The sequence below is a fragment of the Ambystoma mexicanum genome, chromosome 1p, assembly GCF_040938575.1.
Source record: "Ambystoma mexicanum isolate Mex_15411 chromosome 1p, UKY_AmexF1_1, whole genome shotgun sequence".
NCBI classification, from domain to species: Eukaryota; Metazoa; Chordata; class Amphibia; order Caudata; family Ambystomatidae; genus Ambystoma; species Ambystoma mexicanum.
In genome coordinates this window covers 1,287,778,587-1,287,800,547 of record NC_090921.1, presented here as the reverse complement: position 1 = coordinate 1,287,800,547, position 21,961 = coordinate 1,287,778,587, and the positions used below count along the sequence as shown (strand labels likewise).

The following is a 21,961-nucleotide window of genomic DNA, read 5'->3' as shown; positions in this document are numbered from 1 at the left end:
CTGGGGTTTACTGCTCGTGTTAGGTTAGGGGTTACCAGAGAGAATTGTATTTGCCTTTGCACAGATTGTAATAAGGGAATGAATTGGGTTGCTGCTTTCTTGTCACCCAATATGTCTTCGACAAAATATTTGTCTACTTATGTTTCTTGTGTCTCTAATTGGAAGTATTCAGCTGACTTTAGGAGCATGTCATTGAACTGGATCTGGTTATCTACCAGTGAGTCTGCATGTTCTGGTGGCGGTATGATGTAAACGTCTTACTCGTTGTTATAATAGTGGTCCACCTCCCCTTTGTACCCCTGATCTGCGCCATCTGTGGATTTGGATAATTTCAAGGGGGTAATAAATGCTCTGTGAATGAAGAAGTACAGATGTTGTGTTAATTTGGCAGAAGCAGAGATATCCCTGACTAGTATACAAAAAAGACCATGTCTGGTCACAGGACACAACCAAGGTCAAGTTCCCACTTCAAGCGCACAGGCCAATTAGCAACCACGGAAGCCAATACATTGTACAATTTGGAAGCTTTATATTGGAAACAATGGTCAGCAGCAGAAGTCTGGAGGCATCAGGAGTTAGGGTGATGTTAGAGAAAAGGTGGAGTGCATCAAAGCATGTATTGACCAAATTATTATAAAAGTTGAAATCCGAAATAGGGATGCAATAGAGATCTCTTAAATGTTGGAAGGAAAGAATGGAGGTGACCATTGACAATTTGCTGAATAAATCCGATGCCTTTGTTTAACCAGGATTTACGATAGAGCTGTATCATTAATAGTAATATGTTTATTGTGCCAAAGAAACTGAGAAAGGTCCTCGGATGGGGTTTAGGTGTGGGGGAACAGAAACAATCTTAGAGCACAGATAGAGGCCTTAATGGGGTCAGAAAAAGCCAGTGAGTAGTGACTAAAAACATAGGTAAGGTCAGCAACGTCACAAGGATGTGTCAAGTGTTTTTCTAACTCGCACTGGGAGGGAATATCCAAGTATTCAGGAGGAGCAAACCAGCAGCGGGATTGTTTGAGAAGAAACACTAAATGATATAGCTTGAAGTCTGGATACCTAATCCCCCGCACCTCCCTTATCTTATGGGGCTTTTAGCTTGGCAACTGCGATCCTCTTACATTTCCTTGAGCCCCATAAGAAATTGAGTAGAATTGAATTGACAGACTTGAAAAATAAGGGAGACAAAGGGACCGGGAGAAATTGCAAATAACAATGGGGGACAGCATAATTTTAATGGTGTCAAGTCGACCCCACCTGGAAAGGTAGAGAGGTGACCACATTGAAGTTAATTCCTGAAGTCTGTTGACCAATGACTGCGTGTTGAGTTTGATGGTATCGCACACTGAAGAGGAAAAATGAAGACCTAGGTATTTAATTGAATCATTGCACAATTTAAGCCCTAACATATCCAAGTCATGTTTGATACAAAAGGAGTTCGGGGGGGAAAATCTCAGATTTATCTTTATTGAGCTTTTAGCCAGAAACTAAGGAAAACTGGTGAAGTCTATTCAGCAGATGAGGGAGATGAAGTTTGGGATTCTTAATAAGGATAAGAATATCATCAGCATACGTAGCAGTTTTTATATTGGATTTCCAACAAGAGATCCCAGGAATGTTTCTATCAGATCTGATTAGTTTTAACAAAGGTTCTAGAGAGAAAATGTAAAGGATAGGAGAGAGGGGACAGCCCTGTCTAGTTCCTCTGCGTAAAGAAAGGAAGGGTGAGGATTGGCCATCAACCCCTTAAGTGCCAAGGGCGAGGTATCTCGTCCTTGGGATTACCTCCCTGTTGCTAAGGACGAGAGATACTTAGTCCTTAGCACTTAAGGGGTGAATGAAACACAAAACATTAGAAGGCATTGAATGGCGAAATACTAAAATCACCAAAAAGGGTCTTGGAACTGGGGGGAAACCCCATGGCAGTTAAAAGGTTAATACAAACAGATGATTTGGGACAAGAATAAAGAAGTTTAATAAGGGAGATAAAATGTTCACCACAGCCATGCCATCGGAGAGATTGAATAATAAAGTCCCAATTAACCCGATCAAAGGCCTTCTCTGCATCAAGCGCAATTGCTGCATATCCCTGTTATCTTTTTTATCCTAACTACATGAAAAGCGTCAAGCAGTAATCGAACGTTTGCAGAAATGTTCCGGCCTTTGACATGGGCCGACTTGATCGGGTTTAATCAGAGCGGGTAGAGAGATTGGATTCTATTAGCGAGAATTTTAGCAAAGATCTTGCTTTCAACGTTAATGAGGGAAATTGGTCTGTAATTATTGGGAAGAGCGGGCTCTTTATCAGCTTTGGGGAATAGGATGAGTAAAGCCTCAGAAAAGGAGCCGGAAGAGGATTTTTGGGTGACAAAGTAGGAGTAGAATGATTTAAGTCTGGGGGTAAGGGAATGGGCGAAATTATCAAAAAATTCAAAGGGAAAACAATCCGGACCAGGGGCCTTTCCTTTACCCAGCCCCTTAAGCACGAGTGATTTCAGGAAGTGAGATATCTCCATCTAAATGAGTAAGAACAATCTGGGGATAAGAATTTCTATTGATATTACTGAGAAAGGAGTCAATGTTCGCAGAGGGTACTGTTGTTTCAGGAGTGAATAAGTCAGAATAGAATTGCTTAAAACAATTTAAAATGTCATCAGGATTTTTAAGGGTGGTGCCAGATTTGTCTTTAATGTGTGTGATATATGTTTTTTCCTTCTTGGCCTTAAGGTAAGAGGCATGCGACTTCCCAGCTTTGTTGGAAGTCTGGTAAATATTGGTTTTCTATTTTAAAAGCGTCCCAGCAGCCATCTCAGTGAGCTCATTATTAATTTGGAAACGTAAGGCCAGGACTGAGCGGAGATGTGCTTCAGTGGAGGCTCGATAGAACTGTTTTTCTGCATTCGAAAGTTGGAGATAAAGATTATGAAAAGATGTTTTTTATGCTGTTTCTTTTTCTGCTAGTAGGCATTAATATGCCCCCTGAGTGCAGCTTTAAAGGCATCCCAATTGGTGACCATTGAAGTGTCACAATCCAGATTTATAGCAAAGTATTGTTGTTAAAATGATTGAACGGACTGGCTAACTGCTAGTCTTGCAGCAAATAGTTATTGAACCTCCATCTAGATGACAGCTTTCTAATGTCAGCAAAGTTAAAAGAGGTGCAAACTGGGGCATGATCAGAAATTATGATATTAGAGATAGTAGAATTGATGATGGTACCAGTGAGAAATTTAGAGGAAAATATGTAATCCAATGATTATATTGTTGATACTTACAATCTATTGCTTGACAACCGTTGTATATGTGGTCCGTACTTTGCAACAATTTCCTCCTCTACTAAGCCTTAATGCTCAGTCACATTACCAGTGAGAAATATGGTCTTATTTGGTGGAAAGCCTGCAAGTCCACCAACGTTAGTCTCTCAAAACCTTATGACAATAGTGGTTTTGAAAAATCCCCAATGGGGGATTCCAAAGGCAGGGATGGGGCTTTACCCAGATTGGATGTGTTTGGTATTTATGGTACGGCATGAGCTTGGTGTGCAAGCAATGTATACATTGCTCACAATTTTTCAAAGTTGCAATGAGGTTGCTCTGTCATTGAAATGCTTATCTTACTTTAACATCCCATTGAAAGGCAGTGTGCTGGCAGATTATCCCAAAAGCCCACAAGCAGGAATGTAATTTTGAAATGGTAAATTAGAGTAAAATGTTGGTTGAATACTTCAAATGAGGTTCCCACCAGGAGCTAGGTTCCATATATATTTAGGTTTCTTTCAAAACCTCATCTCCTACCACAGTTGCAAATATCTACGACTAAGTAACTCTCTCCCTTGGAGCACTTCCACTCTGAGAAGAATCCTAAACTGAAAAGGGCAAGGTAAACGCTTACATTATCAACACATCAACAACCCTCTGACAAGACATACAAGCAGTTCAGGTTCAGGCGTGAAGCTCAGAAGAACATGCATGTGTCACAGTCTGCTCCATAGAGCCCTATACAGGACGACAGGCACAAACTCTTCAGATCCCTCCTCCTAAAAGCCATGCTTGACAGGGAAATGAAGGTACCTAGTCCTGGTAAGGTCACCAGTTCTTCCATCCTCTCTGTCATTATAGCTGTGGGAACCCAGGTAATATTCATCATGAACAGACAACAAAAGAGAGAAGGCCTTTTGGTGAACGCTGCTGGGGGAAGAGGGAGAGAACTGCATGCCCCGACACCTTCTGTCTTACTCTCGGTCTCATTGTGCTAGCGAAGTGAACATGTTTTGTGTCACTGTTAATCCCATTTTCAGCTTCCAACCGCACTCTTCCCTGTTCCCCCATCTTCCTTCTCTCGTATTATACTTCTCTACCTTTACCTTTCTCTTCTTAAGTTGTTTTAAAGCGGACTTAAGGTGACATTAAGCGTTATATAAAAAAACCTTCTTACATACATATACAGAGATTGAGACTGAAACTCACTCGAGATAACATGGATACAGAAATGAACATACAATCTTAAAATCATACAAAAATGTTCAGTGCATATGCATGCATATATGTGCGGCAAGATATATGCATTGTAGGGCGAGGAGTTTGATGTTGGTCAGACACAAGTTCATTTCTGAAGGATTTGCACAGGTCTTCCAAATACTGTATCTGGGACACATACCCTGCTAAGACGTGACACAGCAAGTGAGACACAGGTCTTGAAGTCGTCAGGATTCTTCCTACAAAGGCAGCTAATAAGACTGACAGCTGCAGTAACCACTCCCTGTAGAGGAAAAAAAGAGAACAATCATGAAAAAATTATCAGACCAGGGAAGAGGTAGGGCGAGACACCAGACATACACCCAATTACGAGCCCACTCAATATAGGGATCTAGAAGTAGGGCAGGAAAGGAACAGCAGAAAAAGGCCTTGTCAGGAAGAAAGCAGAGGGATATAGAGATGTGCCTACCTCTAGTACAGCGAAACAGAGATTTATCTACTTACTGTGATACAAATGACAGAAAATAGGAAAAAGCGGCTGGAGAAACAACTGGTTTGCACGAGGCACATTAGAAAAAAAAAGAAAAACTCCTAGAAGCAAACCTGAATTTAACATTCTCCCACCTAGGTATCTGTTTAAGGTCACATGCTAAGAATATCACTAAATGTCAAGGTGAAGATTATGGAGCACTGCTTTCATTTTTCAGACTTTTGGTGCCAATGAGTGAACCCTGGGTGCATAATAATAATAATAATAATAATAATTTGGCATTTATATAGCGCTACGAACCCTGAGATATCTGAGCGCTGCTTATTATTACCCACGGTGTGTGGTGCTCATTTATCGACCTTGGAAGCATGAAAGGCTGAGTTTGGCCCTGCCGGGATTCGAACCTGCGTTAGCAAGCTCTGCAAGGATGTCAAAGCGAGCGCTCTACACGCTGTGCCACTTGACCGGCATCCCATTACCCATGGGATATGGCATAGCAAATGAGAAGTCATTGATCTGCAGTGTCCTCTTCTGGATTGGGGGAAGAACTCTATCTACTGTGAGCTTGGTCTGCTGTCTTCTGAAAATCAAACAAACAGGAGAAGACTTTTTCTTGCATATATTTTTCATACATTCCTCCACTATTTAGGGATTACTGTTGCAATCTATAAGGGACATACAATAATATTTATGTACTCAAATTCTAAAATAGAAATGATCAAGAAAATACACCAATGTCAATTAACCAAATGGTACAAGAAAATGAACTAAAATTGTGCTGCACTGGGTAGATAGACAACCCAAAGCTGTCGTTCAGATAATCGTTGCTTAGCCAGCGGTGCATTAAAGTAGTTGGAGGGTGTAAATTAAATCTCTGACTGATACTGTAGATTGCTCGGAAACGCTTGTGCCTACCCTATGGCAGCTGGTAAGTTTTCTTTTCTTTATGTTCCTGTTATCGAAGTGATCTGCATATTTTTACACACATTTATTGAGTTTTAAAAAAACTCTTAAAAGACAACTTGAAGTGGGGCCTTTATTTATACAAACAGTGGGTGGCTATAAGTCTTCACCCTTTCACATGCTGATGCACTTACAATTGGCAAAATCTTTTTAAAACTTGTTAGGATAAAAGAAATATAAACTGTACCTCAGCGAGAAACCTCTGAGCTCTTTGCTCTTTCCTGACTTGCATTACCGATCTTTTACTGTGATGAGTCTTTGTCAAAAGCTTCATCAACTCAACTCTTTTTGATTATAGTGGGATTCAGCATGCTCTTGACCGAGGGCACATTTGCATGAAAGAAATCTAGTGCTGAATTCCAAATGTTCCCAAAATAAGTGCAAGTCACTGCAGGGTGGTAATAAACATGAGCAAGCAAGATGTGGTAGAGCCTATGGCCACCACAGTTCCGAAAGGTTTTGGGACTGCAGGGATCATACGCACTCTAGAAGGACCCTCTGTAGTAAAGCCATAGTCTTAGATGTACAGGAGTCCTGAACCCTGTGCCACCCCTTCAAACACAGACCTAGTGAATAAGTGAATTTGGGACTCATCATTACCTGGTGATAGCTCTGCATCAATGTCACAATTCCCTCTGTCATGAGAGACTCGAGCTAATATCACAGTAGTAGACTGGATATTGCTCAGTACGCATGAATTGATAGTTTCTCTCTGGGTCCCCCAGGGTAGATAGTGGGCACTATTAATGTTGTCCAACTGTCATTGCCATCACTGAGACATGGTTCACGGCCAGCTCTGTCACAAGCTTTGACACTCTGCTCCCTGATGGCTACAAGATCCTCTCCACGCCCAGGCCCAACCGTACCGGAGGGGGTGTAGCCCTCATCTTCCCGGAGTGGTTTGCTGCCTCTGTCATTCCTATGCAGGCCTACTCCTCTTTTGAATGCCTCATCGGCAGACTCTCTCTCTCTCTCTCTCTCTCTCTCTCTCTCTCTCTCTCTCTCTCTCTCTCTTTCTCTCTCTCTCTCTCTCTCTCTTGGCCATTCCCTTACTGTGGCTACCATCTATCGGCCAGATGTCCTTCTTCCTTCTCTGAGTGGGCGGACGTCTCCTCCTCCCTCCTGGCCTCAACCACTCAACTCCTCCTTCTTGGAGACTTTAATATCCACCTGGATGCTTCCTGTCCTTCCTCTGGACTCTTTCGCGACCTCTGCGACTCTCTCTCACTCTCTATCCTCCCCTATGGCCCGACTCAATCTGCAGGACACACACTGGATGTTCTGATCTCTTCAGACCTTTCCCTTTCTATCCCTCTCACCACTCCTCCCTCCTGGCCTCTCACCACTCACTTTTCTCCTTTCCTCCCACCTCACCCTCTCTACCCCTCAGCCCAAGCCAACTCCAGCACTGCCACATACCTTCTCGGTTATCCGACCCATGAAGCGTGTGTTAGTTGAGGCTTTCACAGCCACTTTCTCTCCCCCTTTGGTTGACTCACACCCTGACACAGCCCTTTCCATGCTCCACTCTAATATATCTGATACTCTTGATGTTCTTGCCCCTGTCATGAGGATCAGATTGAAGCCAAAAGCCAAGTGCAACTCCTGGTACCATTCAGACCTCGTCACCCTTAAACGCAAGTGCAGGGTGGCTGAGAGAAAATGGCGTGCTTCTGGTACATCCTCTGACAAACTGGCCTGCCGCCTGCTCCAAAGGCAATACCGGCTCTCCGTCCGCACCAGGAAGAGAGCACACATCCAAGCCCGTGACTCTGCGTCATCCAACAACTCATGTGCAAGGAGCTGGCCAATCCTGCTGCAGTCTCTACCTCTCCTGTCCCCTCCCAGGCCCTATGCACGGCTCTGGCGTCTCATTTTATCTCTAAAACTTAGGACATCCTATCCTCTCCCTCTCTTACTCTTCCCCCTCCTCCCTATGTCGTCTGCTCTTCCTCTGGCCCCTCTTCGGCCACCCCTCCTCCCTCCTTCTCTGCCTTTCCCCTGTTCTCCCCAGAAGAGGTTTCTAGACAAGTCCCATCTATGAAAGTCTCTTCAAAACAGGTTCTCCGCTGTTCCTCCAAAACCATCAAGGACCACATTGACACCCTGGCTTCTGCTCTGGCTGACTTCTGTAACCAGTCCTTTGCCACTGGAGTCTTTCCCTCCCCTCTGAAGCACTCCATTGTACACCCTCTTCTTAAGAAACCCTCAGCCGACCCCTCCTGCTCAGCTAACTATTGCCCGATCTCCATCACTCCTTTTCTAGGCAAACTCTTGGAAAAGCTGGCCATCTCCCAACTTAGGGGTCGATTCATGGAAATAATGTGCGCCGAAAATTCCCGCGCAGAGGTGCCAAAACGTGCGAATCGCAGTAAAAGTGCGAAAATCGCAGTGCAAGTGCGAAAATCGCAGGGAAAACAGCGCACAGCGATTCATGGAAGTCCGTGAGCGAGAAAAACATTGGATGTGCGCCGCGCACGCCGGCGCACAGGTCATCCAACAGCGTGCGCCACGGCCACTGCGAAATCGCACATAGCGCGGCGCACATCACAAAAGTAGGCGGAACATGGGGCGTAACACTCGGAATGGGGAACAACGCGTGAAAATATGGGCGTCACGGGGGAAATACAGGAGGCAAGTGCGCGGAACGCCCACACGCTCGCCTACAACCCGTATTCATGGAATCGAATAGGGCAAACCAGCGCACGGTCAAAGACGCGCACAGGGCCAAACAAGTACGCCACAAGAAAGCAGGCGGTAGCGCCCCTGCGACTGAAAAAAATGTGCGCCAAAATGTGCGCTAACAAAAAGCACCCATATACAGCCATGATGTATATAGTGGCCCTCTAGGACAAATGAGGTGCAAAGGGGTACCGACAAACACGGACACCCGCTGTGTGAAAAATAGCGTGTGCGTGTGTTCCTGGGTGCGCGGGAAGTTCCACACACGATTGTCCTGGGTAAGTGTACTTCGGGGTGCGCGGGAAGTTCCACACGCGATTGGCCTGGGTACGTGTACTTAGGGGTGCGCGGGAAGTTCCACACGCGATTGGGCTGGGTGCGTGTATTCCGAGGTGCGCAGGAAGATTCACACGCGATTTCAGCAGGGTACGTGTATTTCGGTGGTGCCGGGGAATGCTGCACGTGATTTGGTCATGTGGGTCCTCCCAGGTGTTCCCTCTACACCCTCCACGGCCACTGCAGGCAGCCCACACCACAGGGGACTACCTGCACCCCTGCTCATGTCCCACAGGCAACCCATCCACCATGGCCATGCCCACCAGCCAACCAACATGTCACCTTGCACTACTGATCATCAACACATGTCTCCCATCACCCCCACCCCCCTGCAGTGCAGGGGCAGCCTCCACCAGGCCCCCACTCATGTCTCCCTGCACCCCCACCCCCCAGCCACCAGGGGCAGCCTCCACCAGGCCCCCACTCATGTCTCCCACCACCCCCACCCCCCAGCAGTGCAGGGGCAGCCTCCACCAGGCCCCCACTCATGTCCCCTATCACCCCCACGCCCCGGCAGTGCAGGGGCAGCCTCCACCAGGCCCCCACTCATGTCTCCCACCACCCCCACCCCCCAGCAGTGCAGGGGCAGCCTCCACCAGGCCCCCACTCATGTCCCCTATCACCCCCACCCCCCAGCCACCAGGGGCAGCCTCCACCAGGCCCCCACTCATGTCTCCCATCACCCCCACCCCCCAGCAGTGCAGGGGCAGCCTCCACCAGGCCCCCACTCATGTCTCCCACCACCCCCACCCCCCAGCAGTGCAGGGGCAGCCTCCACCAGGCCCCCACTCATGTCTCCCACCACCCCACCCCCCAGCAGTGCAGGGGCAGCCTCCACCAGGCCCCCACTCATGTCTCCCACCACCCCCACCCCCCAGCAGTGCAGGGGCAGCCTCCACCAGGCCCCCACTCATGTCCCCTATCACCCCCACCCCCCAGCCACCAGGGGCAGCCTCCACCAGGCCCCCACCCATGTCTACCACCACCCCCACCCCCCAGCAGTGCAGGGGCAGCCTCCACCAGGCCCCCAATCATGTCTCCCACCACCCCCACCCCCCAGCAGTGCAGGGGCAGCCTCCACCAGGCCCCCACTCATGTCTCCCACCACCCGCACCCCCCAGCCACCAGGGGCAGCCTCCACCAGGCCCCCACTCATGTCCCCTATCACCCCCACCCCCCCAGCAGTGCAGGGGCAGCCTCCACCAGGCCCCCACCCATGTCTCCCAACACCCCCACCCCCCAGCCACCAGGGGCAGCCTCCACCAGGCCCCCACTCATGTCCCCTATCACCCCCACCCCCCAGCAGTGCAGGGGCAGCCTCCACCAGGCCCCCACTCATGTCTCCCACCACCCCACCCCCCAGCCACCAGGGGCAGCCTCCACCAGGCCCCCACTCATGTCCCCTATCACCCCCACCCCCCCAGCAGTGCAGGGGCAGCCTCCACCAGGCCCCCACCCATGTCTCCCAACACCCCCACCCCCCAGCCACCAGGGGCAGCCTCCACCAGGCCCCCACTCATGTCCCCTATCACCCCCACCCCCCAGCAGTGCAGGGGCAGCCTCCACCAGGCCCCCACTCATGTCTCCCACCACCCCACCCCCCAGCAGTGCAGGGGCAGCCTCCACCAGGCCCCCACACATGTCTCCCATCACCCCCACCCCCAGCCACCAGGGGCAGCCTCCAACAGGCCCCCACTCATGTCTCCCATCACCCCCACCCCCCAGCCACCAGGGGCAGCCTCCACCAGGCCCCCACTCATGTCCCCCAGCCAACATGTCACCACAATGTAGATCCCTGGCCCTTATGGTCAGCCTCCAAATGCCAAACACCCACCCGAGTATTGCATCCACCCACTTAGAAATGGCAAAAACATGATAGAAGCCCAATTGCAAGTTTGGAAATGAACACATGTCCCTCACATACACCCAATGGGTGTCAGTGAATGTCAAAACCCATATCATGATATGCATGAAACCAATGAGATGATACTACACATTGAACTTTGAAGAAAAAATATGTATTAAAAGCAACATAAATTGAATCAAAAATAAACAAACAATAATAGAAATTTAAAAAAAAAAACAGCAGGTCCGTGAAATAATGCAAAACCACAAATCATAATGCAAAGGAAAGGTGTCCAAAGTCACAGTCCACAAAAGTAAATCCAATGGAAAATGAAAATCGAAAACCATTGCTCCATGGCGAAATCATAATAAAAATTGAAAATCCAAAAGTCAACTATGTACAGATAAACAATCCAGGGTCCATGATCCCAACCGAAGAAATGAAACCTATCTAATAACACTACCTAAAAAAAATAACTATATACAAAAATGTGGCCCATTGTCCAAAAGGTCCAAAAAAAATGCTAAACCAAAGGAAACCTAACACTAACTATAGAACTATTTACAAGGGCAGCGAGCTGGTCCGACGGCTCACTTCGGGATGTTCCGGGCCAGGGCATCATCGAACTCCTGCTCAATGTCCCGGAGGCGGTCCTCCTCCATGGCCCCGAGGGTCCGCAGGGCCGTCCACATGTTCACCCCAAACTCCCTGCGGATTGCCTCGAGGCACTCGGCCCGCCTCAGGGCCCTCCGCATGGAGTTCTCCGCCCTGACCATCGTGAGCCGTGCCTCTTCCGCCCGCTGCCGCTCCGCATCTATGGCGTGGCCCAACCGCTGCCACACAGAAGACACTTCCCGTCCTGGGTCCTCCTGCCCTCCGGCCGATGCCTGCCCCTCAGATGCGGAAGGCTCCGAGCCATCATGGCATCCCACCACGTTGCTGCTGCGCCTCTGCCCGTGCACTGCCTCCTGCTGCCTGCACATCCTCCGTTGACTGGGGTGCAGTCGTTGATGTGGCCACCCCTGCTGGACGTCCGACTCCCGACTGTGGCAGGGATGCCTCTTCCACCAGCCTGGCTGCACGGTCAGAGGCAGCTCCACAGGGCACCCAGGTGACTGATGGGTGGGAAGATGGCACAGAGGACGACTGGCGCATAGGGGGTTCAGTTGAGGAGGGGGTCGTAGCAAGCCCCATCAAACGGAGGAATCCGGCCTGGGTGACCTGTCCCAGTAGGCCGACGCGGTCAACAAGCCATTCGAGATGACGTGCAGTCTCCTCATGAAAAGACTGCAGGTCACCTCGCATGGCCCGTTGACGCAACGCCACACCAGTCAGGACAGGCTCAACCCGGACCCGGATAGCCACGTCCGCAGGCAGAGGAAGGCCAGTTGTCGTGAGCTCATCCCCTGCCTGAAAACGGGTCTGGACGTAGGCATCCCTGCTGGTGCAAGATGATGCAGTGACAGGATCAGGGACAGGATTGCACACAGGCACCTCCGCGGCGACCTGTGCGGCCTCCTGTCCCTGGTCCTGCACTGCACCACTAGCACCAGTGGAATCCCCACCTCCAGACCCCATCTCTGTTGCTTGCACGGCCTCCTCCTCCACCAAACCCCCCCACCAACCTGGATGACTCCGTGCCATCTTCCCCCGTTGGGCCCTGTGGGGTCCCAGCTGCCCCTTCTGCTGCCGAGGAGTCCAACTCTGACCTCCGCCTCTTGGACCTGCCCCCGGCAGCTGCGGCCTGGGACGCAGCACCGGACTCCTCACTCCCCGACGAGATCACAACCTGGGAGGGGAGCCGGGCCTTGCGTCTCCGGCTGGCGGTGCGATCCCCGCCGCTGTGCTCCACAGCACCTTCTCCGCCCTCTTCATCAGTTGACGCTGCAGACAGGGAGAAATAAAACACAGGCATCAGGGCACTGTACAATGGACACATACACACATGACAGTTGCGCATGAGTGGCATTGGCAAACCTCAGACATGGCATCACAATCGGCAACACACATGTCATTTCAACTTGCACACATGAGCCATACCACAGCCACATCGCAACTGCCAGCACCATCCATACACATACAACAGCATGAGCAGGCAAAGGTGAGCCAGACATCACATGCAACACAGGGAGTGCACTACACATGCACGCACAGCACCACACTTGCATGCATGTGTACACCTCAGCCAACTGTCGCAGTGTTCCGATGGGCATCCATGTCACATCTGCCAATCAGGTTTCCACATCCCGCTGTCACATGCATCCATGTTGCATCACTATTGCACCCTTGTCAAATACACACACATGCACATGTACACAGTGCTGATACATGCAGCTGAAAACAACATACATGCGTGACATCACGAACATGCCCACTCACATACACATTCATCCAAACATGTGTGCCCACGCAACTGCATTTGGCATGCAAGCCTACACACACAAGCACCATCCATGTCTCACACATGACAGCCCTCGCATGTGTTTGCCTCACGGTCCTGTACACCCCCACCCATACTCGGCCCCATACAAACAGATGTGCAACCGGCACACTACTGGCACATCACCACACGCACAGCTTACAATCATGATGCATGTACACTTACCGCTCGACTCCAGACGGGTCTGCCTCTCAAGGACCTGGACGTGGAGCGCTGGGGATATGCGTTCCAGGACCCTCATCTGATCTTCCGACAAGTGGCCCCGGCGCCCCTTAGCATCCGCTGCCTTCAAGAGGCGCCGGGCCTTGTTCAGGGTCCTGGACCTGAAGTCCTCCCAGCGCTTCTTGACATGTTGGAAGTTGCGGACTGCCACCCCTCCGCGTTGATGGCAGTCACGATGTCCGTCCAGATCAGAGTCCGTCCTTCCTTGTCGGCGCGCACACTTCCGTAGAGGGCATCATACTGCCCCAGGACTTGCTCCACCAGGCCACCAACTTCCCTGGCACTGAAGCTGGTGCCCCTCTGCCTCTCTGGCCGGGGGTTGTCAGTGGTGCCAGATGTTGCAGTGCCCGACATGACAACCCCAGAGGCAGGAGTGGGTGGGCAACTGGGTCCTGGGGCGTGATGTCTGGCTCACCTTTGCCTGCTCATGCTGTTGTATGTGTATGGATGGTGCTGGCAGTTGCGATGTGGCTGTGGTATGGCTCATGTGTGCAAGTTGAAATGACATGTGTGTTGCCGATTGTGATGCCATGACTGAGGTTTGCCAATGCCACTCATGTGCAACTGTCATGTGTGTATGTGTCCATTGTACAGTGCCCTGATGCCTGTGTTTTATTTCTCCCTTTCTGCAGAGTCAACTGATGAAGAGGGCGGAGAAGGTGCTGTGGAGCACAGCGGCGGGGATCGCACCGCCAGCCGGAGGCGCAAGGCCCGGCTCCCCTCCCAGGTTGTGATCTCGTCGGGGAGTGAGGAGTCCGGTGCCGCGTCCCTGGCCGCAGCTGCCGGGGGGAGGTCCAAGAGGCGGAGGTCAGAGTTGGACTCCTCGGCAGCAGAAGGGGCAGCTGGGACCCCACAGGGCCCAACGGGGGAAGATGGCACGGAGTCATCCAGGTTGGTGGGGGGTATGGTGGAGGAGGAGGCCGTGCAAGCAACAGAGACGGGGTCTGGAGGTGGGGATTCCACTGGTGCTAGTGGTGCAGTGCAGGACCAGGGACAGGAGGCAGCACAGGTCGCCGCGGAGGTGCCTGTGTGCAATCCTGTCCCTGATCCTGTCACTGCATCATCTTGCACCAGCAGGGATGCCTACGTCCAGACCCGTTTTCAGGCAGGGGATGAGCTCACGACAACTGGCCTTCCTCTGCCTGCGGACGTGGCTATCCGGGTCCGGGTTGAGCCTGTCCTGACTGGTGTGGCGTTGCGTCAACGGGCCATGCGAGGTGACCTGCAGTCTTTCCATGAGGAGACTGCACGTCATCTGGAATGGCTCGTTGACCGCGTCGGCCTACTGGGACAGGTCACCCAGGCCGGATTCCTCCGTTTGATGGGGATTGCTATGACCCCCTCCTCAACTTAACCCCCTATGCGCCAGTCGTCCTCCGTGCCATCTTCCCACCCATCAGTCACCTGGGTGCCCTGTGGAGCTGCCTCTGACGGTGCGGCCAGGCTGGTGGAGGAGGCATCCCTGCCACAGTCGGGAGTCGGACGTCCAGCAGGGGTGGCCACATCAACGACTGCACCCCAGCCAGCGGAGGATGTGCAGGCAGCAGGAGGCAGTGCACGGGCAGAGGCGCAGCAACAACGTGGTGGGAGCCATGATGGCTCGGGGCCTTCCACATCTGAGGGGCAGGCATCGGCCGGAGGGCAGGAGGACCCAGGACGGGAAGTGTCTTCTGTGTGGCAGCGGTTGGGCCACGTCATAGATGCGGAGCGGCAGCGGGCGGAAGAGGCACGGCTCACGATGGTCAGGGCGGAGAACTCCATGCGGAGGGCCCTGAGGCGGGCCGAGTGCCTCGAGGCAATCCGCAGGGAGTTTGGGGTGAACATGTGGACGGCCCTGCGGATCCTTGGGGCCATGGAGTAGGACCGCCTCCGGGACATTGAGCAGGAGTTCGATGATGCCCTGGCCCGGAACATCCCGAAGTGAGCCGTCGGACTAGCCCGCTGCGCTTGTAAATAGTTCTATAGTTAGTGTTAGGTTTCCTTTGGTTTAGCATTTTTTTTTGGACCTTTTGGACAATGGGCCACATTTTTGTATATAGTTATTTTTTTTAGGTAGTGTTATTAGATAGGTTTCATTTCTTCGGTTGGGATCATGGACCCTGGATTGTTTATCTGTACATAGTTGACTTTTGGATTTTCAATTTTTATTATGATTTCGCCATGGAGCAATGGTTTTCGATTTTCATTTTCCATTGGATTTACTTTTGTGGACTGTGACTTTGGACACCTTTCCTTTGCATTATGATTTGTGGTTTTGCATTATTTCACGGACCTGCTGGGTTTTTTAAAAATAAATTCTATTATTGTTTGTTTATTTTTGATTCAATTTATGTTGCTTTTAATACATATTTTTTCTTCAAAGTTCAATGTGTAGTATCATCTCATTGGTTTCATGCATATCATGATATGGGTTTTGACATTCACTGACACCCATTGGGTGTATGTGAGGGACATGTGTTCATTTCCAAACTTGCAATTGGGCTTCTATCATGTTTTTGCCATTTCTAAGTGGGTGGATGCAATACTCGGGTGGGTGTTTGGCATTTGGAGGCTGACCATAAGGGCCAGGGATCTACATTGTGGTGACATGTTGGCTGGGGGACATGAGTGGGGGCCTGGTGGAGGCTGCCCCTGGTGGCTGGTGGCTGGGGGTGATGGGAGACATGAGTGGGGGCCTGGTGGAGGCTGCCCCTGGTGGCTGTGGGGTGGGGGTGATGGGAGACATGGGTGGAGGCTGCCCCTGCACTGCTGGGGGGTGGGGGTGGTGGGAGACATGAGTGGGGGCCTGGTGGAGGCTGCCCCTGCACTGCTGGGGGGTGGGGGTGATAGGGGACATGAATGGGGGCCTGGTGGAGGCTGCCCCTGGTGGCTGGGGGTGATGGGAGACATGAGTGGGGGCCTGGTGGAGGCTGCCCCTGCACTGCTGGGGGGTGGGGGTAGTGGGAGACATGAGTGGGGGCCTGGTGGAGGCTGCCCCTGCACTGCTGGGGGGTGGGGGTGATAGGGGACATGAGTGGGGGCCTGGTGGAGGCTGCCCCTGCACTGCTGGGGTGTGGGGGTGATGGGAGACATGAGTGGGGGCCTGGTGGAGGCTGTCCCTGGTGGCTGGGGGGTGGGGGTGATAGGGGACATGAGTGGGGGCCTGGTGGAGGCTGCCCCTGGTGGCTGGGGGGTGGGGGTGGTAGGAGCCATGGGTGGGGGCCTGGTGGAGGCTGCCCCTGGTGGCTGGGGGTGCAGGGGGACATGCATTGGTGGGCAGTAGTGCAAGGTGACATGTGGGTTGGCGATAGGGGACATGAATGGGGGCCTGGTGGAGGCTGCCCCTGGTGGCTGGGGGTGATGGGAGACATGAGTGGGGGCCTGGTGGAGGCTGCCCCTGCACTGCTGGGGGGTGGTGGGAGACATGAGTGGGGGCCTGGTGGAGGCTGCCCCTGCACTGCTGGGGGGGTGGGGGTGGTGGGAGACATGAGTGGGGGCCTGGTGGAGGCTGCCCCTGCACTGCTGGGGGGTGGGGGTGATAGGGGACATGAGTGGGGGCCTGGTGGAGGCTGCCCCTGCACTGCTGGGGTGAGGGGGTGGTGGGAGACATGAGTGGGGGCCTGGTGAAGGCTGCCCCTGCACTGCTGGGGGGTGGGGGTGGTGGTAGACATGGGTGGGGGCCTGGTGGAGGCTGCCCCTGCACTGCTTGGGTGTGGGGGGCGATGGGAGACATGAGTGGGGGCCTGGTGGAGGCTGCCCCTGCACTGCTGGGGGGTGGGGGTGATAGGGGACATGAGTGGGGGCCTGGTGGAGGCTGCCCCTGCACTGCTGGGGGGTGGGGGTGGTGGGAGACATGAGTGGGGGCCTGGTCGAGGCTGCCCCTGGTGGCTGGGGGATGGGGATGATAGGAGCCATGGGTGGGGGCCTGGTGGAGGCTGCCCCTGGTGGCTGGGGGTGCAGGGGGACATGTGTTGGTGGGCAGTAGTGCAAGGTGACATGTGGTTTGGCTTGGGTGCATGGCCATGGTGGATGGGGTGCCTGCAGGACATGTGCAGGGTAGGCCCCTGTGGTGTGGGCCACCTGCAGGGGCCGTGGAGGGTGTAGAGGGAACACCTGGGAGGACCCACACATGCAATTCACGTGTGGTACTCCCCGCGCACCCCTGTAATACACGTATCCTGATGGAATCGCGTGTGATACTTCCCGCGCACCCCTGAAATATACGTACCCTGCTGATTTTGCGTGTGATACTTCCCGTGCACCCCTGGAATACACGTACCCTGCTGTTTTTGCGTGTGATACTTCCCGCGCACCCCTTGAATACACGTACCCTGATGGAATCGGGTGTGATACTTCCCACGCACCCCTGAGATACACGTATGTAGGTAAGGTTAGGTAACCCGGAAGGAGACTGCGCCCAATATTAAAAGTTGAAATATATTTATTGTTATACAAAGTGCCCTTTTATGATGACACGTGTTTCGGTCTACCATAAGACCTTTTTCAAATCAGGGCTATTATCCTTCGAAGTCCTCTAATGCCCCTGTATAGTTTTGGCAAGTTTATTCCATATTGAGTTGGGTTAGATCCCTTGGCTAAGTCTCCGCGTCTGATCGTGTACCGCAAAAATCTCGAGGGGGCTATACAGGGGCATTAGAGGATTTCGAAGGATAATAGCCCTGATTTGAAAAAGGTCTTATGGTAGACCGAAACACGTGTCATCATAAAAGGGCACTTTGTATAACAAATATATTTCAACTTTGAATATTGGGCACAGTCTCCTTCCGGGTTACCTAACCTTACCTACATTCCTTTTTTTGGGTTTTTTTTCTTGGCAAAACCCTAATACCCGGTGAGACGCGACCGTCTGCACACAACACAGCTACTTTCTAATATAAGGATAAAAACCATCAAGAATATGTCGCCAAGTTAGACCAAACCGCCATAGCCAAGAGTTTTTTGGGAAAACTACCGAGATACACGTACCCTGCTGCTTTTGCGTGTGATACTTCCCGCGCACCACTGAAATACACGTACCCTGCTGTTTTTGCGTGTGATACTTCCCGCGCACCCCTGAGATACACGTACCCTGCTGCTTTTGCGTGTGATACTTCCCGTGCACCTCTGAAATACACGTACCCTGCTGCTTTTGCGTGTGATACTTCCTGCGCACCCCTGAAATACACGTACCCTTCTGCTTTTGCGTGTGATACTTCCTGCGCACCCCTGAAATACACATACCCTGCTGCTTTTGCGTGTGTTACTTCCCACGCACCCCTGATGCACACGTACACAGGACAATCACGTGTGGAACTTCCCGCGAACCACTGAAATACACGTTCCCCGCTTGGCGTTTGCTGTTTGCCAGCCCTGTGAACTGGTCCAGGGTTAGCGCAGCCCTTTGCGATTATTTGGGGATTTTGAAGGCTTTTCCTTGCGCGAGATCGTTCTTGGGGGCTTAACTGGCGCTGCTGCAGGGTCGCTGCGCCAAGCTGCGCCACGGCTGGTTTTGGATGCGAAAATCCATGAATACGCTGTGCGTGGAAATTGATTTTAGCGCACGCGGCTGGTGCAGACATTCGCACGGGCACGCTGTGCGGCAGCCGCGTGTGCCACTTTTGTGCGAATTTCTATGAATTACCCTGTTAATCTTCACACTGAATCCATTGGTTGCCTCCATGACCATCAGTCTGGCTTCAGAGCCGCCAGAAGCACAAAAACTTCTCTCCTGAACATCCGTGAAGACCTGCTCTCCAACCTCGATTCTAATACCCCCTGATCCCTCTTCTGCATTTGACCATGCCATCCTGCTCAACTGTCTCCGTGATAACCTGGGTATCACCGATCAGGCCCTGGCTTGGCTGACCTCTTTCCTCTCCGAACGACCCTCCCAGGTCCAACTTGGGTCATTTCTCTCCTCTATCTCTCTCTCTACCTGTGGTGTTCCCCAGGGGTCTAACCTCTATGCCCGGCTGTTCAACCAATACCTGGCACTTCTTGCCCACCGCATTGCCGCTCTCTGCCCCAACTTTCAGTGCTATGCGGATGACACTCGGCTCATTTTCAGGCTCCCCTCTGCCACCTCTTCTCCATCTCTCATTCCTGACTGTCTGTCTGCTATCCAGGAGTGGTGTGCCGCCAATGATCTTTGCCTTATTGCCAGTAAGACAGATTCTTCTCATCAGCATACCTGCTCCCTCCTTTCCTGTCACTCTCTGGCCGCCCTCTCTTGGCCATCTTCCTGTGAGCCTAAAAACCTCTGGGTCATCTTCGACTCCACACTCTCCTTCTCTCCTCACATCTCTGACGCCTACCAGCTGCACCTCCTCAGAGGTATTCTTCCTTTCCTCTTCTTTCCCCTGAAGTTCACTGTCTCCAGAGCTCTGGTTCTCTCTAGGCTGGACTACTGCAACAGCCTCTACCTAAATCTGCCTGCTTCTACTCTCTGCCCTTTGCAACTCATCCAAAATAGGACTGCGAGACTTGTCCTTGGCCTCAAGCCCAGGGATCGTACCTCTCCAGGACTGAAATCTCTTCACTGGCTCCCAGTGGCTGCGGGGATTAAGTTAAAAACCCTCTGCACTGTCCACAAGGCCTTCTGGGGGCTGGGGCCTCAATACCTTCAACTCACTCTTCAGAAATATCTTCCTTTTCAAGCCCTTCGGTCCTCCGCCTCCAACTCCCTCAGTGTCAGTCGCTTCTCCAAGCAACGAGGTGGTGGTAGATCTCTTTCCTTGGCTTGGACCTCCCTCTGGAACAGCCTCAGTTTCAGCCTCTCTGAAACTTTCTGCTTTCTCTCTTCCTCTCCCCTGCTGAACTCCTGGTTGAAATTGAAACTGCACTAGTCACCTGGGGACCCTCTGATCTCGAGCCCAGGACCCCTCCCTGTCAATTGCACTCCTGCACTAGTTTCCCCCCGGCAACCCTTGCACTCAAGGTTTGTGTCTGTATCCCTACAGTCCCCTAGCAGCACTTGACACTTGATGTATGCACTTACCCTTGCTCTTGCCACCAGCTGGCCTCGCTTTTTATTTATTTATATTTATTTTAATTGTTTTACTGCGTTATCCCATGTACTGCACTGCCACCTCCCCTTTCCCCTTGTATGTTTCCCCTCCCCTCCCCTGCACTTACGCAATCTCAATGTCACCTGGCCTAGTAAGATCATGGTCTGTCTTCCCTTTTGTTCTCCTACCCTTGCCTCGTCGCGCCTTGAAATACTTGTATATAGGTGCGTTATAAATGCCATATCATATCATTGTAATCTTGCTTATTGAGGACACGACATGCACTATTGCGATGACACCGGAGAATATGCCCGGCAAACGTTTTGCTGTGGAATGAGTTGGTTGCCCTAGGACTCTTCACTGGAGATAAAACTGGCTGAGGATGTTGTCGCCCTGTTACAAGCCCTGATGAGGCAGCCTTCTGCAACAAAGGGGCAGGCCAATGTCCTTAACTGTAGGCGAGATATGTATACCACCAAACGGCCTGAGACGGGCCCTGCGGACTGTCCTACTCATACGAGAAAAGAAGCTGATCGATCTGTAGGTCCTGGCAAGTTTGATCTACCAGATCTGCCCGACTGCTAACTGAAGGAGGCTCCGACAGGGAAAACTACTTACAAGGACAAACAGTTTTCCACTTTCGAGGTTCCTTCTTCAGCAGCCCTGTCACAATGTAAAGCAGGAAACCATGGGGAAAAAAGGGCTGGTGTGCCAACCCTGTGACAGTAAGATTAAAACCTGGAGACTGACCTCTTCTTGCGAGAGAAGGGAACTTGGGCTATAAAGGAGCTGAGATTTTTTAACTTAAGAACCAACCCAAGCAGCAAGAGCCACTTGCGCAAGGAAGACCTGATCAGGCAGTCATCTTTCAAAGACATGAAGAGCGTATTACTCTTGAGCGGCTGTTGAAGCAGACTCTGTCATAGTGCAAAGGAGAAATCCCCTGGTAAAACAGCACTAAATGGGAGGGGCGGGTACCTATAAAGTGAGCCCCAAGACTCTAGGCTAGTTTCCCAGCAGGAGCTGGTCGTGATCACAACAAGAAAAATATCCTTTATATAGAAAGTAGTAAACCTTGTGCTACTTTCCTCAAATTGAGAACTTTGATGACAGTTTCACACTTACGTTGGTACCAAATCGAGGCCAAAGTGGAATACTACTGTGAGCTCTGCCTGACCTGATTTCCGTCTAGCTCTTTCCCCATTTGTCCCCCCTACTGTCCCCTGATCTCGAGCTCTGCAGTGCTCCATATCACTTCTGTAATTATTCCTCATTCTGAGGTTTATGGTAATTAGGATATGTGGTGTGTTTCAGCTGAACAACACTTTTTAATAAAGCAATGGATTCAGAACTAACCAGAGGGTAGTGGTAATAAATCAATTTACGGCATAGCAACAGCACTGCCTACTGCCTCCTGTGCAGGGATCTTATTCTGATGCCAGAGCACGCTTTCTGTGCCCTCCTAAAGAGGTGTTAATTAACGGCACCCTGCGAGGTGTAGTTCCTGACTAGAAAACA

The 21,961-nt window shown here is 51.6% G+C and overlaps 1 protein-coding gene across 2 annotated transcripts in view; it reads right to left on the bottom strand.

Moving 5' to 3' along the window:
• The window catches only part of AP2A1 (adaptor related protein complex 2 subunit alpha 1), an 891,085-nt gene that overhangs the window by 571,909 nt on the left and 297,215 nt on the right, over positions 1–21,961 (bottom strand). For both annotated transcript variants that reach the window (XM_069605316.1, XM_069605324.1), the window contains exon 6: positions 4,660–4,761. In XM_069605316.1, the coding sequence (XP_069461417.1) occupies positions 4,660–4,761 (102 nt within the window). The remainder of the gene's footprint in view (positions 1–4,659; positions 4,762–21,961) is intronic.